This window comes from Callithrix jacchus, chromosome 8, assembly GCF_049354715.1.
Source record: "Callithrix jacchus isolate 240 chromosome 8, calJac240_pri, whole genome shotgun sequence".
NCBI lineage: Eukaryota > Metazoa > Chordata > Mammalia > Primates > Cebidae > Callithrix > Callithrix jacchus.
The window spans coordinates 8,740,052-8,759,198 of NC_133509.1; the positions used below are offsets into that span (position 1 = coordinate 8,740,052).

The 19,147-nt window shown below is 34.6% G+C and overlaps 1 protein-coding gene across 6 annotated transcripts in view; it reads right to left on the reverse strand.

The window, feature by feature from the left end:
* The window catches only part of VPS13C (vacuolar protein sorting 13 homolog C), a 196,197-nt gene that overhangs the window by 20,576 nt on the left and 156,474 nt on the right, over nt 1-19,147 (reverse strand). For all 6 annotated transcript variants that reach the window (XR_013520680.1, XM_035258764.3, XM_035258763.3 and 3 more), the window contains 10 exons: nt 10,720-10,861; nt 9,204-9,344; nt 8,347-8,428; nt 8,161-8,230; nt 7,468-7,579; nt 7,238-7,351; nt 4,948-5,087; nt 3,337-3,418; nt 1,748-1,861; nt 908-983 (listed from right to left, as the gene is read on the reverse strand). Coding sequence is in view for 5 of the 6 variants with exons in the window: in XM_035258764.3 (XP_035114655.3) it covers nt 908-983; nt 1,748-1,861; nt 3,337-3,418; nt 4,948-5,087; nt 7,238-7,351; nt 7,468-7,579; nt 8,161-8,230; nt 8,347-8,428; nt 9,204-9,344; nt 10,720-10,861 (1,073 nt within the window). In the remaining variant the exon portion in view is untranslated. The remainder of the gene's footprint in view (nt 1-907; nt 984-1,747; nt 1,862-3,336; nt 3,419-4,947; nt 5,088-7,237; nt 7,352-7,467; nt 7,580-8,160; nt 8,231-8,346; nt 8,429-9,203; nt 9,345-10,719; nt 10,862-19,147) is intronic.

Genomic DNA, 19,147 nt, shown 5'->3' on the forward strand with positions numbered 1-19,147 from the left:
AATCTAAGTGTCCACCAATGGAAGAATAGATAAGAAAATGTGATATATATATACACACACAATGGGATACTACTCAGACATTAAAAAAACTGAAATCCTGTCATTCACAGCAACATGGATGAGCCTGGAGGACATTATGTTAAGTGAAATAAAGTCTGGCACAAAAAGACAAACACTGCATGTTCTCATTCACATCTGAGAGCTAAAGAAGTTGAACTCATAGAATTGGAGAACAGAACTATGGTTATTAAATGCTGAGATAGGTAGGGGGAGAAGAAGACAGGAAGAGATCGGTTCATGTATACAGCATTACAACCAGACAGGAGAACAAGTTCGAGTGTGCTATGGCCCTGTAGAGTCGCTATAATAAACAACTAGAAGAGAGGGTTCTCAATGTTCAAACACAAAGAAATAATACATGTGTGAGGTAATGAATATACTAATTACCTGATTTGATCACTACACATTGTATACAGGTATCAAAATGTCACTCTATACCCCATAAATATATACTATCATTAAGGTCAACTAAAAATAAAATGTGAAACTGTTTTAAGGCTCAGAGAGGTTACATTGTTTACATAAACAGCATTAGCATGCAACTGCTTTAAACTAATAAGAGCATAAAATGCTGTGCCATACAAGAAACGTAGAAATTAACTTTTCCTATCTAACAAGAAAAGGAACAAAATTATTTAAAATACATGATTCAACACTACAAAGACATATTAAAAAACCAACAGCCCACTGTTAACTTATTTTCCATTTAAGAACAAGGAAACATATCTTTTAAGAGGGATTACTAAGAAAGTGATCCCTTCTTTTATTAAATGAAAGCATTCGTTTTTCATATTTCCTAACAATATAATAAACAATAAATACATAAACACAAATATGTGATGCATACCCACTGTGTGTCCAAAGAGGCTTCTCACTCCAATAACCAACCCCTCTGCAAATTCTTCAGGGCCTTGAACAGCACCCTGGCCAAAAACAGAAAGCTTATTATTTAAAATTTAAATAAGTTTAAGACTTTTAATCTAACAGTTCGGGGTTTGCAGGGAGAATTTTTATCTGTAAAAATCTGTAAACATTGTGACGAATCAATTTGCACCTTCTAACCCACGTATGGATAGAGTATCTATTGTGTCTGAAGACACTTGGAACTGACACAATCTTAGCAAACCCTTTAAGTTAAAAGTTGGATAGGTATAAATCACTGGCTTCAATTACAATTTGAAGTCGGCCTCCCAGAACCAAGTTTCATCGGATTGCTAAAACAAGCTGCGATAAGAGTAAGAGCCCACAAACTTTTTGCTGTCCTGTTCTCCCGTTTATTTTCTCTGTTTTATTCTTCTAAAACCCTCATGCACTGGGCTGGTAGGCCCTTTAAATGGAAGGGAATAGGTTAGATAAAAGCTTGAAATGAAACAAACTTTGCTTTCAGTGCCCCATTAGTCCTTTCCACATGGTGGTACAGCCTTGAAAATCTTAATCTACTCAGCACTCTAAATATTCTTACAACTACATTAAATCCTGGCAAACGTGGGCAGTGTTCATTAAATTCTAAGCAATCATCCAATGTTATCTCATGTGCCTTAGATAAAAATATAAAATTGATATACTTTCGTGATTTGAACATTATTCAATTCCCAGATACAATTACAATGCAAATTACTATCTGCCATTAAAAAATAGAACATCCATTTATCTATATCTATCCTTAAAATAAGTAAGAAGTCAGTACCTGGAAGGGTTCATAGAATAAAGCTTCAACTCCTTCAGACAGACCTCTGATTAATCCAAATGGGTTTCCAAGTACATCTAACCCCAATACAAGGACATACATCTGTTTCAAGAACTAAAAAAGAAATTAAATTAAGTCCGCACAACTGCTTTAAGACAGATTATAATGAAGTACAAAAAAAGAGATTTATTGATCAAATTAAGTTTGTGTTAAAAGAAAGCTGTATGGAATAACCACCACCACATCCACTAAGTGATCTTTCACTATGTGCAGGGCACTGTACTAATAATTTGCACAGAGCTTTGAAATTAGACAGAACTAGGTTTAAGGCACAGCCTGACGTGCAGCAGTTATGTGACTTTGTACAAGTCATTTAGTATCGAATGGCCTGTCTTCTAATCTATAAAATGGAAGGTTAGACAGGGTGTGGAGCTTATGCCTGTCATTCCAGCACTTTGGGAGGCTGAGATGAGAGGATCACTTGAGGCCAGCAGTTCATGACTGGGCAACATAGTGAGACCCCATCTCTATAAAAAATGAAAATGAAAATTTTTTTAAAAAGGGAAGTTACACTGTCCTTGCATGGGTGAGTATGCATATTAAACGAACACATAATTCAGTAATTCTTAGTTGTTTTACTACTACATTACCATCACTATTATTAATAAATTAGATGGAAAATAATAACAAAAACAAAAACTAAGGGAAACTGTATCCTCATTTTAACATGTAACAACCATAATGTCTGTATATGTCACAGGAGTAGAAGGAGTTCCATGGTATAGCAGTTTTACCCAAGTGACCTGCAACAACTACTGTGTCTATGCATACATACTTGAACCACAGAGGAAAGAGGCTTCGAATTCTCTTTGAGATTCACTAGATCATGTTTGGGAACTATAATCACTAAAGAAATCAAGTGTAACGACTACGAATTCACGATTCTTTCCCAAAGTGGTAAAAGTACAATTGCAAAGGAAAAAAAGGAACAGGAAGAAGACTTTCAAAAGGTGTATAAAGAGGGGTAGAACTAAAGAAATGGAAATTAATGCCCATCAATGACAGACTAGATAAAGGAAATGTGGCATATACTCTATGGAAGAATACTCTGAAGCCATAAAAAAGGATGAGCGCATGGATGAAGCTGGAAACGATCATTCTCAGCAAACTAACACAAGAACAGAAAACCAAACACTGCATGTTCTCACTCATAAGTGGGAACTGAACAATGAGATCACATGGACAGAGGGAGGGGAACATCACATACCGGGGCTTGTCAGAGGTTGGGTGGTTAGGGGAGGGAAAGCATTAGGAGAAATACCTAATGTAGACGATGCGGTGATAGATGCAGCAAACCACCATGGCACGTGTACACATATGTAACAAACTGGACATTCGACACGTGCCCAATAACTTAAAGTATTGTAATAAAAAAATAAAGAAATTAATCGTTGAAGAAAACAACTAAATAAGGAGATTTCGAAGTGAGGTAAATTAGATAAACATTACTGCACACTGTACAGTCACATGCAAATGTTTTGCTATTTTATAAAGTATATTCCTGATGAAATACTGTGATAGGGTATTACCTGTTCACTGTAATGCCTAACAACACTCCATATAAGCTGATCTCTCTTGTAAAATTGATATCGAATTTCATAATAAGCAAGTCTGGGAGGAGAAAAAGGAAAGATTCAAAGATACCAAGATATATAATTTAAAAAAAAGGGACTTAAAATGTGAATGACAGCTAATTCTAATCATAGCCAATTCTTTCACAACTGACTTCATACATTTACCATACACAATTTATGATTATCTTAATAATGGTTACTAAATTATTATAAAAACAGTGCATATGTTTTTCATATATGGATAAAGAGTGAAGAAGTTTTTTAAAAGTCAACAACCATCCCACCACAAAGGTTTATTTTCCTATTTCCCACTTTGAATTCTTTCTTTTTCTATGCAATGGTAAAATGTTTAAAACATTTTGTACACCCTGTTTACACTCAAGATTGTGGAAAAGTATTTCTCTATGTTATTTAAAACTCTAAATAACCATGTTTAAGGGATGCACAGTATGCCACCATGAGGCAGTGTCGTAATAAACAATTCTACTGTCAGACACTTCCAATTTTTGGTAAAATAATTAATGATGCCATGTGTATGTTGAATATAACTCTTTAACTGAACTTCAAGATTAGATTACTTTTTGGAAAAAAATTCCAAAAGGAGAATTACTGAGTAAAAAGCAACAAAACATTTAAGCCTCCTAACAAATGTAGTTTTCCACTTACACCAAGAGTATATAAAAAGTGATATTTCTTAGACTTAACCCCTGACTAGTATTAAATAAAATTTTAAAACAGAATTGTTCGCATTTTAAAATCTGTGATAATGTGCTTTAATATGCACGTATTCTTTGAAAAATAATAACACCTTCACTGTGTTTTCCCTTTTGCTAATTATCTCTTACTGTTCTCCGGCCACTATAACCATCAGAATCTAGGTTTTTGTTATTAATGTTTAATATTAAGATAACAGTCCTTTGTCTGTCATTGTATTTTCCCAGTCTTGTTTTTTTAATTGTTTTCATTGACTTTCTTGTAAAATATTTGATTTTTATACAGTTAAATATATCTTGTATTTTCCACTGAAATGTTTTCCAGTGATTTTAAACTTAGAAAGACATCCTCTATTCAGAGATTTGACTTTTTTTGTCTTTTCAGTTTAGGTTTTATATTTTATCATTCATTTTCTCCAAAATTTAGTAGTGTACATGTGAGGTGAAGGTGATCTACGGGGAATTTTTTTTCACCCAGATAATTACTTGTTCCAATACCATTGTTGAATTTCAATTCAATAACAATGTTTAATTTATATGTATCTAGCATTACATATTTCTAAATATGTTTTAAAATATGGTCAATTTATAATATATCACTAAAAATTCAATTATTCTATATTCATGTATTATCTAGATATGAGTAATCAAAGAAAACAAGACTTTTCACCTTATCATTATGAATACAATAAGCATTCCTAAAGGGTATAATCACAAATGCACCAAATTCTCCAAATGTAAGTAGCAAAGTTATCCTTTTCCTAAGCTAACGATGCACAAACGGAGAGAATTAACATCGAGAAACCTGATCTTGGTACACCTGCCTCCCAATGTACTCTAACAGAAGTCTTACTTGAAGATAAGGTCATCCACATCAGTTAGAGTAGCACCTATGCTTTTCAGCAGCAGGTTGACAGAATGAACTGCAAACATCTCCTGTTTTTCTTTGTCTGATTCTTCACCTCCTGAACCCAAAGACAAACTCAAATGCAACTAAAAGAAAAATAATTTTCAATAAATGAAAGCTGAAAGTGAAAATTTACATATATAGGATCCAAGTAGTTACAGAAACAAACCAAAAAAAAATGTCTTTCCATTAGAGTCCTAGTGAAAGCCATTATTTGATACTATACACTAAAGCAGAACAACCCACTAATATTTGATTCTCTTTACTTTTTGATAAAATACAAATTGGTCTGATCCAAAAATAGAGTTCGAATTTGATGCACTGCATATAAATGCCATTGTATGGATATGAAGGAGACCAACATACTTTTTAAAAATTGCATAATCATTTTGGTTTTTTTGTTTTTTGAGATGGAGTCTCATTCTGTTGCCAGGCTGGGGTGCAATGGCACGATCTCGGCTCACTGCAACCTCTGCCTCCCAGGTTCAAGCAATTCTCCTGCCTCAGTATCCCAAGTAGCTGGGACTGCAGGCGTGTACCACCAAGCCCAGCTAATTTTTTGTATTTTTAGTAAAAACAGGGTTTCCCCACATTGGCCAGGATGGTCTCCATCTATTGACCTCGTGATCCACCCGCATCGGCCTGCCAAAGTACTGGGATTCTAGGCGTTAGCCACCATGCCCAGCCAATCATTTTAAGAAGAAAAACATGTCAACTGGCACATAAGTAATTTGACAGTCAAAATAATAATAATAACGATAACATGACAAGGTAAGTTACCAAGCTGTCAAGTTTTTAAAAGTAAAATAAGGTTTTCAGCTTCCACAGACCCTCCAACTTAGTATTTAAAAATGAGATTTTAGATTCTCATTTAGCTGCTACATTGTGCTAAGCTACCATTAGTGCAACAGTGCAAGAAGAAACAGGCAAAAAGTAATTCAATATGTGAAGTAAAGTAGATGAATTTCCTTTCTCATTTTGTCACTTCCTAGGCGTATTAACTAACTAATATAGAGCTCAAGTAAAGTGGACTTGGGGCAAGGCCAGGAAAGCCTGTGGTTATTTTCTTTCATGTGACCCTCTGCTCACATGAAAAGTCTGGGAGGGCTGGGATCCAAGACAGGTAACCACGAGTAAACAACGATCCAGCCTTTCCCTGGGGCAAAGTCACTATGGGCCATGAAAATAATTGTTGTTCATAATTTTTGCCATTAGACTTCACGGCACAATTCCCACTGTGCCTAAGAACATGAATCCAGGAATTATCAATCGTTAATATTCCTCTAGCATATAAAATCCATAAAGCCATTTTATACCTCCACAGCAACTATGAGAATAGCATTCAGTAAATATTTAAGGTATTGTTCAATCTCACAAATAACTGATTTTCACTTAAAAATAAAAAAGAAATGGTATATTACCTATCACATAAAACATTATCAACTTTGAACTTGACACTATCAATATGTCTGCTATCACCAAACTAATATATCAATTTAAAATAATAATTCCATTTTAGAAATTTATTCATTTAGCTAAAGGACCGGTATATGCAATTGAAAGTAATGTGCTGTGAACAGGTTTTGAGAATATAAAGGATCATCAATATTTTAAGGAGTTTACTTAATTATAAATCTGGCCCATTACATTACACAAGTTTAAAGCATTATGGTTGATAGCATTTGTGAATTTACTAAGCAATCACCTTCTCCTATAAAAGCTAAAAAGAACAAAAGGGGGAAAGGAAATGGGTTCATAAAGTACAAAATCAGGCAAGTGAAAGGTATCCAATTTTCCACTCCCTTAGTTACAATCAAATTTTGGAAGGAGGAAAAGCACCGCAGCAACAGTATAGTACCTACTTCAGCGTTTTCACATTCTGGTTAGGGCGCCCATTATAGCTCCCTGTTTAAACAGTGATAGTAGTTACAAAGTGTAACCAAAACATTAAATGTTGGCCAGCACTTCCATGCTTAATTAAGAAATGCTTTTGTCAGCTTCTTCCTTGAATAAGGGGGTTATTAATTCAAGACTAGAGAACATGCTTTGGTGGTTTCTCAGTGGGAATTTTGGTTGTACATATGTTACAGAGAATTGTCTTAATTATTTCAATTAATCAAACAAAACTCTTGCCAAATACATGATGCAACAAATTAAAACCTACTTTCGTCCATGGACCCTTTAAAAAGTTCTACAACAATTTCACAAAATTCTCAAAATTATAATTACAACAAACCTTAACAGGAGAAATATGGAAATGTTCAAAGAAACTAAGAATTGATATATCGGTCATTGAAGTCTCCATTAATTCTGCATTTAGAGCATCAATATCTTGTTGGATTAACTTTGCCTGAAAAAATTAAAATCAAGAATTTCTATTTTAATTTTGTTCTCTATTACAATTAGTTCAAAAATGCTGATTTAAATTTAAATTTTATAATTTTCCCAAGAAATAAAAATTCTTACCCGTCTTTTTTCAGCTTCAGGGTCTGTTGTTGGGGTAAACAGTGCAATAATAGCCCCTAAAAACCCCTGATCGATTTTTAAGGCCATTTCCTGAATGAGGACCATAAAATACCTAAGGAAAATAAAATTCAAGATGGAAAAGGATTTCTATCAGATCTTTTAATTTTCAGTGTTACAACTTTGATTTTAATGAAAAGCCACAATGGCATCTTTTCCTTCATCTCCTAAAAATCTTGTTAATAAGATCAAAGTCTTCTTAGATTGAGACTTTTTCGCTGGAGTGAAAGTTTCACCTAAGGTAATACTGCTGCGTTACCACTTGGCACTTACAGTCCCAAAAGTCACATTCATCACATCACAGATGAAACAAACACAACCAGATGATGTAGCATATATGATCCCATTTTTAAAGTTCACGGGAATTAAAGAACACAGCTCACAAACACGTGTCATTTAGATTTCACTTACTATTTTACATTCTAATCGGTGTTATACAAGGAAGAAGGTGGCTGAAGAAATTCTGCACTTTAAAACGTGTAAAGACTACCACTAAAATAAGCTGAAGCATATTACCTGATGAAAAGCAAATTAATAGGTTCAGTTGGAAAATACTTTTTACATAGAGTAAAATTACTTTCCAAGTAGATTTTCATTTTAAATGCCGTTAGCGAAACCACAGGAATCTTTACTCACTTGAACTGCAGGACTTTACTGTACTCGTTAAACCTGATGATGACGCTCACATCAACGAACGGCTTGGGCTCTAAGAGGAACAAGTAACACACAAAACAGTTTGTACCAGGCCAAACCACTGACTATTTAACCTCTATAAATGAGGCATATCTATGTCACAACTTTTTTTTTTTTTTTTTTTTTTACCTGAATCTAAAGCAATAGATTTTGGAGGGGCAACGGGATGGAATACGACAGGGAACATTGCACCTGGTAACTGATTATCAACCTGAAAGTAAAGAAAACCAACTTAGCAAGATTTCAAATAATTCAAATTTTCAGTTTCAAAGCTAATGTTATAGAAGAGGTCTCTAATTTCATCATAATTGTCTGCATGTTTATGTGGTGCAATTAGAAGTATCATTTTAAATCTGTAAAAGTTATATACCTCAGCAAGGACAAGGCTTTAAATGAAGAACTATATAAATACCCTCATAATTGTATTAACAGTGTGTGGTATGTACATCATCAATGAAAATACTTGTATCTATGGATCCCGTGAGATTTCAACTCTCTATGGTTTAAATAAAATATAAGTAGAAACTGAATATGAAATTAGGGGATAAGGTAAAAAAGAAGAAAAGAATTAAAGTAGCCTAAACCGTACTTGACAGCTAAAAAGAAGGAAAGGAGGTATGCTGAGAGGGAGCAAGCAGGCACATTTATCAAAAAGGAACCTTCAGCAAAGCTCTGCTCTGCCCTGAACCACGATAAAGGAAAACCTTATTTGGGGATCCCATGACAAATACATAGGAACGTTTAAAAATAACAATCTCAATGCAAGAAAACCCTTTCGCAGGCTACCTGATTAAATTAGTATCAATAATCACAAAGTTTATAAGTAAGATGTTAGATAAACAGGGTTATGGAAGAAGGGAAAAAAGCATACAAACAAAAAGAAAAGATACCAATCACAATGTAAACTATAAAGTTGTAAAAAAGAAATTTTATTCTCAAGATTCCCAAAGTGATGATAAATACTTCTTTGAGAATGACAATATTACCTGAAGCCAGTACAACCTGGCCCTTAAACTTCTCTGGTGAGAAGATTGCTTAAATTCAATCTGAATTCCTGATAAAAAGTCTCGTTTAATAGGGCAACGAAGAGGGAGGCGCATTTCCATTGGATCTTTATCAAAATTGACCTGGAAAAAAAGCACATGATTTTGTGATGAGCTGTTGTTAGCACAGTAGCTGTTCCATTTTAAAAATCTATTTACTGATCAGATTGAAAAAAACTTTATCTTTGTGTCTCACCAAAAGATCTATCTTAAGGTGATCTACAGTTGAGATCTTTGAAACAAAAGCACCACTTTTCTATCAAAGTTATTAGAAAAGCAAGAAAACGATTATGAAACTTTTCAATTATAGAAACTTCAGTTTAAAAAACATGCTTTATAGAAAAGAAAACTTTTTCGAGTAATGGATAATTCTGGATTTTTTTTTTTTGAGACACGGTTTTGCTGTCACACAGGCTGGAGTGCAGTGGCAAAATCACATCTCACTGCAGCCTCAACCTCCTGGCCTCAAGTGATCTTCCTGTCAGCCTCCAGAGCAGCTGAGACTACAGGTGTGACACCACACGCAGCTAATTTTAATTCTTACTATGTTTTTCTTTGTATAGACAAAGTCTCACTGTGTTGCCCAAGCAAGTCTCAAACTCCTGGCCTCAACTGATCCTCCGGCCTCGGCCTCCTAAAATGCTGGGATTACAGGTGTGAGCCACTGCATCTGGCCCCAAGATAATTCTCAAACTCTGTTTTGCAATCACTAATTGATAGCTTAGTCATGCCTGACACTAATATCACTTTTTATCATTTAAGTATGGCCAACACTGATGGGGGTGGTAGAGAACCTCACAGTTTGACCAGTGCAAACTGAACCATCAGACACCAACAACAAAGAGTAACCAAACTGCATGATTAAACTACAGCAAGCTGGAAACTGCAGTCAAGCTTCTGCAAACTTTCAGGAGCAAAGGTGACTGTTGGTTTTAACTGTGTAAGGATCCAGGTAGAGTGCAACTTATTTGTGGATGTCTACTCAAGTCCAACAATTACTCACAATTAATGAATTTACTTGAGCAGGTTTTTGTAGGTTTCTCCTCAGTGAAATATGTAATTTTACACAGTCTTCATTTAGCAATATATGTTGGTGTCATTCAAAATATTAAAAAAAAATTTCGATGAAGTAATCTTAACTTCTCCCTAATTTTTCTGAAAACAAGTTCCATGAGACGATCTGATTTGTAAATATAACAAATTATATAAAAATGCAATAAAATTATTAAAACACAGGTTTAAATCCTGTTTCACAGTATATGATTAAAAAACAATATGTTTTAATAAAAAATATACTGATATGTATCATTAGTCATGCCAATCCTATTAAGAAATAACACTTTACTAATAAGTAAGTTCATTTCTGAACACATCTTTATTTGCGCATTATAATTTTACTTACTACCGCCACCAAGAAAATACACATAATAAAAATCAAAACAAAGGAATTTTGGTATACCTCAAAATTATTATCTAGCTTAATCCAACCATGGCCTCTTGATATTTGATGTTTCTGATAGGATTGTTCCAATAAGATTATCTGCTTTTGACTAAATGGCTTCCACTTCTGTTTTGGTTTCATCTCCCACACGACACCAGAACTAAATAATTCACAAAGAAAATTAAATGAGCAACATGTATTTAGGTCTGTGGAACTTTATTCAATTCCAGATTATTGTTAACTATTGTTTTCTATGAAAATTGCATTGGTACAACGGACTCCTTTATGTAGTGAACTATACCTGTGTTGCAAGCGTACAAAAAGAAAAGAGGCAAACAAGAAAATACTTTTTCTATCACACGTTGACATCAAGCAATTAAAGGACTGGCAAACTTTTTCTGCAGAGGGCCATATATCAAGCAGTAAATATTTTAGGCTTTCTAGACTGAGTTATTAGATAGGCAACTTAGATATAAAAGAAAAAACTCCCATAAATGTTTTTTTTAATCAATTGTATTATTTATTACAGATATTTTGCAACCTCAAGTAGAGGAATATAAAGATTCCCTTCATTGCTAGAAGTTTTTCTTCTTAAAGCAAACGTTAATGATATTTTTAAGCCTTCTTAAGATTCTCCTACCAATTCTCAGTAGAAGGCCTTCCTTCCTACTAACCTGAGAAGGCTCTCTCTCACATTGGTATAAGATTTCTTATCTAACCAAAAACAAAAACCACATGATTATCTCAATTGACGCAGAGAAGGCATTTGACAAAATTCAACAGCCCTTTATGCTAAAAACCCTCAATAAACTCGGTATCGATGGAACGTATCTCAAAGTAATAAAAGCTATTTATGACAAACCAACAGCCAATATCATACTGAATGGGCAAAAACTGGAAGCATTCCCTTTGAAATCTGGTACTAGACAAGGATGCCCTCTCTCACCACTCCTATTCAATATAGTACTGGAAGTTCTAGCCAGAGCAATCAGGCAAGAAAAAGAAATAAAGGGTATTCAAATAGGAAAGGTGGAAGCCAAATTGTCTCTATTTGCAGACGACATGATAGTATACCTAGAAGACCCCATCGCCTCAGCCCAAAAACTCCTGAAACTGATAAACAACTTCAGCAAAGTCTCAGGATATAAAATCAATGTGCAAAAATCACAAGCATTCGTCTACACCAATAACAGACTTAAAGAAAGCCAAATCAAGAGCGAACTGCCATTCGCAATTGCTACAAAAAGAATAAAATACCTTGGAATACAACTCACAAGGAACGTAAGGGACCTCTTCAAGGAGAACTACAAACCACTGCTCAACGAAATCAGAGAGGACACAAACAGATGGAGAAACATTCCATGTTCATGGTTAGGAAGAATTAATATCATGAAAATGGCTATACTGCCCAAAGTAATTTACAGAATCAACGCTATCCCCATCAAGCTACCATTGACTTTCTTCACAGAACTGGAAAAAACCACCATGAACTTCATATGGAACCAAAAGAGAGCCCGCATAGCCAAGTCAATTCTAAGCAAAAAGAACACAGCGGGGGGCATCACACTACCGGATTTCAAACTATACTACAAGGCTACAGTAATCAAAACAGCATGGTACTGGTACCAAAACAGAGATATAGACCAATGGAACAAAACAGAGGCACCGGAGGCAACACAACATACATACAACTATACAATCTTTGATAAACCTGACAAAAACAAGCAATGGGGCAAGGATTCCATGTTTAACAAATGGTGTTGGGAAAACTGGCTAGCCATGTGCAGAAAGCAGAAACTGGACCCCTTCCTGACACCTTACACTAAAATTAACTCCAGATGGATTAAAGACTTAAACATAAGACCTGGCACCATAAAAACCCTAGAAGGAAATCTAGGCAAAACTATCCAGGACATAGGAGTAGGCAAGGACTTCATGAACAAAACACCAAGAGCATTGGCAACAAAAGCCAAAATAGACAAATGGGACCTAATGAAACTCCACAGCTTCTGCACGGCAAAAGAAACAGTCACTAGAGTGGATCGGCAACCAACAGAATGGGAAAAAATTTTCACAGTCTACCCATCTGACAAAGGGCTGATATCCAGAATTTACAAACAACTCAAGCAGATTTACAGGAAAAAAACAAACAAGCCCATTCAAAAGTGGGCAAAGGATATGAACAGATACTTTACGAAAGAAGACATATATGAGGCCAACAATCATATGAAAAAATGCTCATCGTCACTGGTCATCAGAGAGATGCAAATCAAAACCACATTGAGATACCATCTCACGCCAGTTAGAATGGCGATCATTAAAAAATCTGGAGACAACAGATGCTGGAGAGGATGTGGAGAAAAAGGAACACTTTTACACTGTTGGTGGGAGTGTAAATTAGTTCAACCATTGTGGAAGACAGTGTGGCGATTCCTCAAGGCCTTAGAAATAGAAATTCCATTTGACCCAGCAATCCCATTACTGGGTATATATCCAAAAGACTATAAATCGTTCTACTATAAGGACACATGTACACGAATGTTCATTGCAGCACTGTTTACAATAGCAAAGACCTGGAACCAACCCAAATGCCCATTGATAATAGACTGGATTGGAAAAATGTGGCACATATACACCATGGAATATTATGCAGCAATCAGAAATGATGAGTTCGTGTCGTTTGTAGGGACATGGATGAATCTGGAAAACATCATCCTCAGCAAACTGACACAAGAACAGAAAATGAAACACCGCATAGTCTCACTCATAGGCGGGTGATGAAAAATGAGAACACATGGACACAGAAAGGGGAGTACTAAACACTGGGGTCTATTGGGGGGAAAAGGGGAGGGCCAGTGGGAGGGGGAGGTGGGGAGGGATAGCCTGGGGAGAAATGCCAAATGTGGGTGAAGGGGAGAAGAAAAGCAAAGCACACTGCCATGTGTGTACCTACGCAACTGTCTTGCATGCTCTGTTCATGTACCCCAAAACCTATAATCCAATAAAAAATTAAAAAAAAAAAATAAAAAAAAATAAAAAGTGGAAAAAAAAAAAAAAAAAAGATTTCTCATCTAGGTTCTTCATCATCCACACCAGGAAGATGGATCCTGCTTCACTTCATATTCCCCTACTACCCAACAGATCTACCAGCACCAGCACACTCCCATAAATTTTTAATTGAAACTCAGAATATAAAATAAGTGAGAGCAATTCTTAAAAACAAGTGTACTAATGAAAAAACTAAACTTCCTTTGCAAAAGTAATATGTCACTCAATTAGTGCCATTAATTATCAAAATCTATTGCAAATGTTCATCTATTAATGGTAATGTATAATGAGCATCTTTAAAAATGCCGCTTCACATAGACAGGTGCTGTCAAATACTCATATTGATCAATGAGAATTTAGTATTTTACTTGAGCATATATAGCACTTGGAAGGCATTTAAAAAACTCTATTAAAGTCTTCTCTTGATATTTGCCTTTTTGTATATCAATATGTTACAAGTCAGTCACTGCCAATTCAAAGTTAGGTAGAAGCTCCTCGACTGCACAAATAAATTTTGAAATGTGGAAATTTCCTTACACCTGCACTGAAGTTAGAAAACATGTTGCTGGACCTGGAGTTGCAGGCCATAAAATACATCCTCTCCAAATACACGTGGAAGGACCTGGAGTTGCAGGCCATAAAATACATCCTCTCCAAATACACGTGGAAGTGGAGATTCTGCTTCATGTTTTAACTTTGGACAGCACAGAAAGTACACGGAACATCTTGGATACTACTTGAGAGTCAAACATTAGCTGTCTTCAAAATGACTAAACTGTAGTATAAATTTTTCACATAAGCACTGTTTGTCTCTAATTTTAGCTTGAAATTCATTTAAAAAAACATCAACTCTGAAATTCTGCAACAAAAACTAATTTCCAAAGCCACTATTATTCTTTTACCAATTCTGCAACAAAAATTAATTTCCAAAACCACTATTATTGCTTCATCAATTCTGCAACAGAAATTAATTTCCAAAGCCACTATTACTGGTGCTCAGTGACGGTGGCTGAGGGTGATTCTTTTTGTTCAAAAAAATTTTAATCCTAGCCCAGAACTCAAGAGTACAACAAAAAGTTACTGATGCTAACCCATCAAGCTGCTGTGTGGTAAGACAAGTCAGAAAGAACATTCAGCTTCTACTTCTGGCAAAAATTCACAAACCTAATAATGGTTAAGTCCACACAACTGAATAGAGTTTACTGTCTGACACTAATGGTTTGATAACAAAAGGCAAACTAAAATTTTTCCACTAAGAACCTACTCACAAATAACAGGCTTTAAGCGCTTTACATTTTTACCAGCTATATGAGTTAGTCCAACTAAGCCTTTTTCTGTCCCACACATACTTTCCCATAATCAGTTGTACATATCTTCAGGTTAATATGGAATTAGCATTTCCTCAGCCTGTTTAAAAATTTTCTCATCTACAGTTGTCCTAGGCACAGTATTTAGGTTAACCTAGAGGTTAACCCTTTCGTCACTTCAGACTAAGCACTGACTTCTCAAATATACAACTGAGCCGTGTTAGTAACATCTGTGGACTCATCAAGAATCCAGGGAAACCACTCAATATCATTTGCCTTGTTTTTCTAATTGACTATTGATGTTCTAAATGTTTTCTATTCTTTAAGCAACTGCTCCCACTGAAAGGCTGATGGCCTTAAACAAGCATTTTCTCTGGATACATTTCTTTAGCTGCTGCAGACACAATTCAATGAGCTCACTATTGGTAAAAGACTTTCCTGGCTTGGCTAATACATGAGTCCCTCAGAAACTTACTTTGCTTGCAAACTCATTATTGTTTTTTTATATTTGTGAAGATATTTCTGTGACCAGATATTTTGCCTAAACTTTCTGATTTGTCTGGCTATTGCTTCCCTGTGATTTGGAAATGTTACGGTAAGCTCTTAGTTCGGAAACCATATTGTCAACATACATTGTATTATTTCAGCATAGCTATAGTTTCATAACATAATAAAATAATGTTTTTTTAATAGCAAGATAATCCACATTCCATTATGCCCTAAAAGAATAACACTCAAAGTCCATTTTTCTTTTCTTGTTTGACATGATGGATATATATCAGTAATATAAAAAAAATGCTGGAGAACAATATGCGTGAACTCAAAACACAAACTGATTTTCATAATTTTCAAGTATCACATTCTTCTTTTGATTTTTTTCAACCATTTACAAATGTAAAAAAAATTATTCTTAAATCAAAAGCTGTACAAAAACAGGCAGTGGGCTAGTGGCTCATAGGTCAAACTTTGCTGGCACACCTGAATTAGAGAATAATGCTTGCATAATATATATATATTTATATAATAACAAAATATAAATCTGTAATATTTTACTTTACATGGCTTGTTTATATTAGTCAATGTTAGTGTTAACAATGCCTAACTATGAAATGTACTTAGAGGATACCAGTGAAGGCACTGAATAAAACATCTACTATAGACAACATAAATCCAACATTATTCATGATAAAAACTCTGAGACAACTTAAAGGGGAACTTCCTCAACTTGATAAAGAGCACCTAAAAAAAACATACAGCTGACATCATAGTGAGAAACCAGATGCTTTCCCACTGAGATTAGGAACAAGGCAAGTATGCCCACTCTCAACCATTCCCACTTCAACATAGTACTGTAAGTCCAAGATGTGATCAGACAAGAAAAGAAAGTTAGGGCGAAGAAATAAAGTGTCTATGACTGTCTGAACAGAAAATCCCAAAAAAACCCAAAAAACTCTTGTAACTAATAAGCAATTATAAAAAGTCTGCAAAAATACAAGGTTAATATATGTCAACTGCTTTCTTATATGCCAGCAATAAACAATTTGAATTTAAAATAAAAATACAATACCATTTACATTAGCACCAAAGAAACGAACACTTACATATAAACAAACTCTAATACAATGTGTATGCGATCTAAGTGAGGAAACTACAAAAGTCTTTCAACAAATTATGTTGGAGGAACTGGACATCTACATGCAATAAAGCAAATCTAGACACAGAGCTTTCATCTTTCACAAAAAATAGCTCCAATAGATTAGACTTAAATATAAGTTTGAGTTCAGCCTGGGCAACATGGTGAAGAAATTCCAGTCTCCACAAAGAAAAAAAAAGTACTAGCCTGGCATAGTGGCGTGTGTCTGTAGTCCCAGCTACTCAGGAGGCTGAGGTGGGAGGATTGCTTGAGCCCGGCTGGCAGAGGTTGCAGTGGGCAGAGATTACACCACTGCACTCCAGCCTGGGCAACCAAGTAACACTCTGTCTCAAAAATAAATAAATACATATATACATGAAAATAAATAAATATAAAATACAAAATTATATAACTCCTAGAAGATAGTAGGAGAAAATCTAGGTAACTTTGTACATAGCAAAGACTTTTTATATACAACAACAAAAGCACAATCCACGAAGGAAAAGAATTGATAAGTCTGACTCAAAACATAAAACTTTTGTTGTTAAAAACAGTTACAAGAATAAAAAGATAAGCCACAGACTGGGAAAAAAATATTTGCAAAACACATATCTGATAAAACACCGGTATCCAAAATCAACAAAGAACTCTTAAAGCTCAACATTAAGGAAATAATTTAATTTTTAAATGGGCAAAAGATTTGAACAGGTGGCTCAGGAAAGAGGAGATATAGATGGCAAATCAGTATATGAACAGATCCTAACATCATATGTCATCAGAAAACTGCAAATTAAAACAATGAGATACTACTATATCCCTATTAAAATAGCTAAAATCCAAAACACTGGTGATACCAAATTTTGGCAAGGATGTGGAGCAACATGAACTCTCATTCACTGCTGGTGAGAATGCAAAATGGTGCAGCCACTTTGTAAGACAGTTTGATGTTTCTTAGAAAACTAAATATATTTTTATCATATAATCCAGCAATCACATTCCTTGGCACTTACCTCCAAAAAGGTAAAAACATATGTCTACACAAAAACTTGCACATGAATGTTTATAACAGCTTTATTCCTAATTGTCAAAATGTGGAAGCAACCAAGATGTCCTTCAATAGTTGAAAGGATGAACAAATTGGAGTAAGAGTCCATTCATACAATGGACTGTTAGTAATAAAAAGAAATGAGCTGTCAAGCCATGTAAAGAAACGAAGGAACCTTAAAAGCATACTGCTAAGTCAGAGAAGTTAATTCGAATAGGCTACATACTGTTTGATTCCAACTACATGAAATTCTGAAAAAAGAAAAACTTTGGAGACAATAAAAAGATCAGTGGTTTCCAAAGGTTTAGAAGAGGAATAGAGGGAGTAAGAGGAGGAAGCTGAGGGACTTTTAGAGCAGTGAAACTATGTTATATAACACTGGTAACAGTGAAAACGGGTTATTACATATTTGTCAGAACTCATAGAATGTACAACACACAGAGTCAGATGTTAGACAGGGAAGTTAGATAATGATGTTAGATAATAATGAAATTAGATAATAATGGTGTACCAATATTAGGCTCATCACTGGTAACAAACGTATCACAAGACCACAAGATGTCAGGAAAAACAAGAGCGTGGGTATATGAAAACTCTGTATTTTACACAGCTTTTCTCTAGACAGAAGGCAGCTCAAAAAAAAAGTCTGTTGTTAAAATTATAAAACCGGTGTTTTTCCTTTGAAAGTGTAGATTTCTGAATGTGTACCATGTCATAAAAAAGGAAATGAAGTTATTTTAGATAAATTTTTAAATGTTCTTATAAATAAAAGTAAACCTGACAAATTAGGACAGGATATACAATATTAAAGTAAAAAGAAGTTTTATCAAAGAACAAAACAAAAGAAAAAACTGGACCTATATGACTAAAAATGATGTCCATGTTTAGTTTGAAAATACCATATAATACTGAAATATATAACAAAGAATGTATTACCTAGATACCCATAAATACATTAACACTATATTAATTGTAGGTATGATAGCATTTATAACCATGAGTTTATCAGGTGTTATGCAAAGTGCATTGCATAGATTATCTTTCTATATAAACTTTTATCCTTAATATTTGCTTTTATTTCCCCAAACACATGCTTATTGATAGATCTTACCCTGGTTATATCTGGTATCATGTCAACCATTTCACCCATCAGCCTCCAAAAAGAGTAAGTCTTTTACCAAATTAAGTGTGATTTTTAAAATCATTCAAATACTTTTCTTATACAGGCATAAACAGAACTAGAGAAAATACCTAGTCCCATAACTATTTCAAAATTCTAAATGACCACCCATTAAAGATATGTACTTGGATCAAATGCTGCCTCCTCCACAAACCGTTTTTCCAGTTTCTGTTGGTTTCCCCCAACTCATGACGGCTTCTCCAACTTCTACTACACCAAACAAATTAGTCACT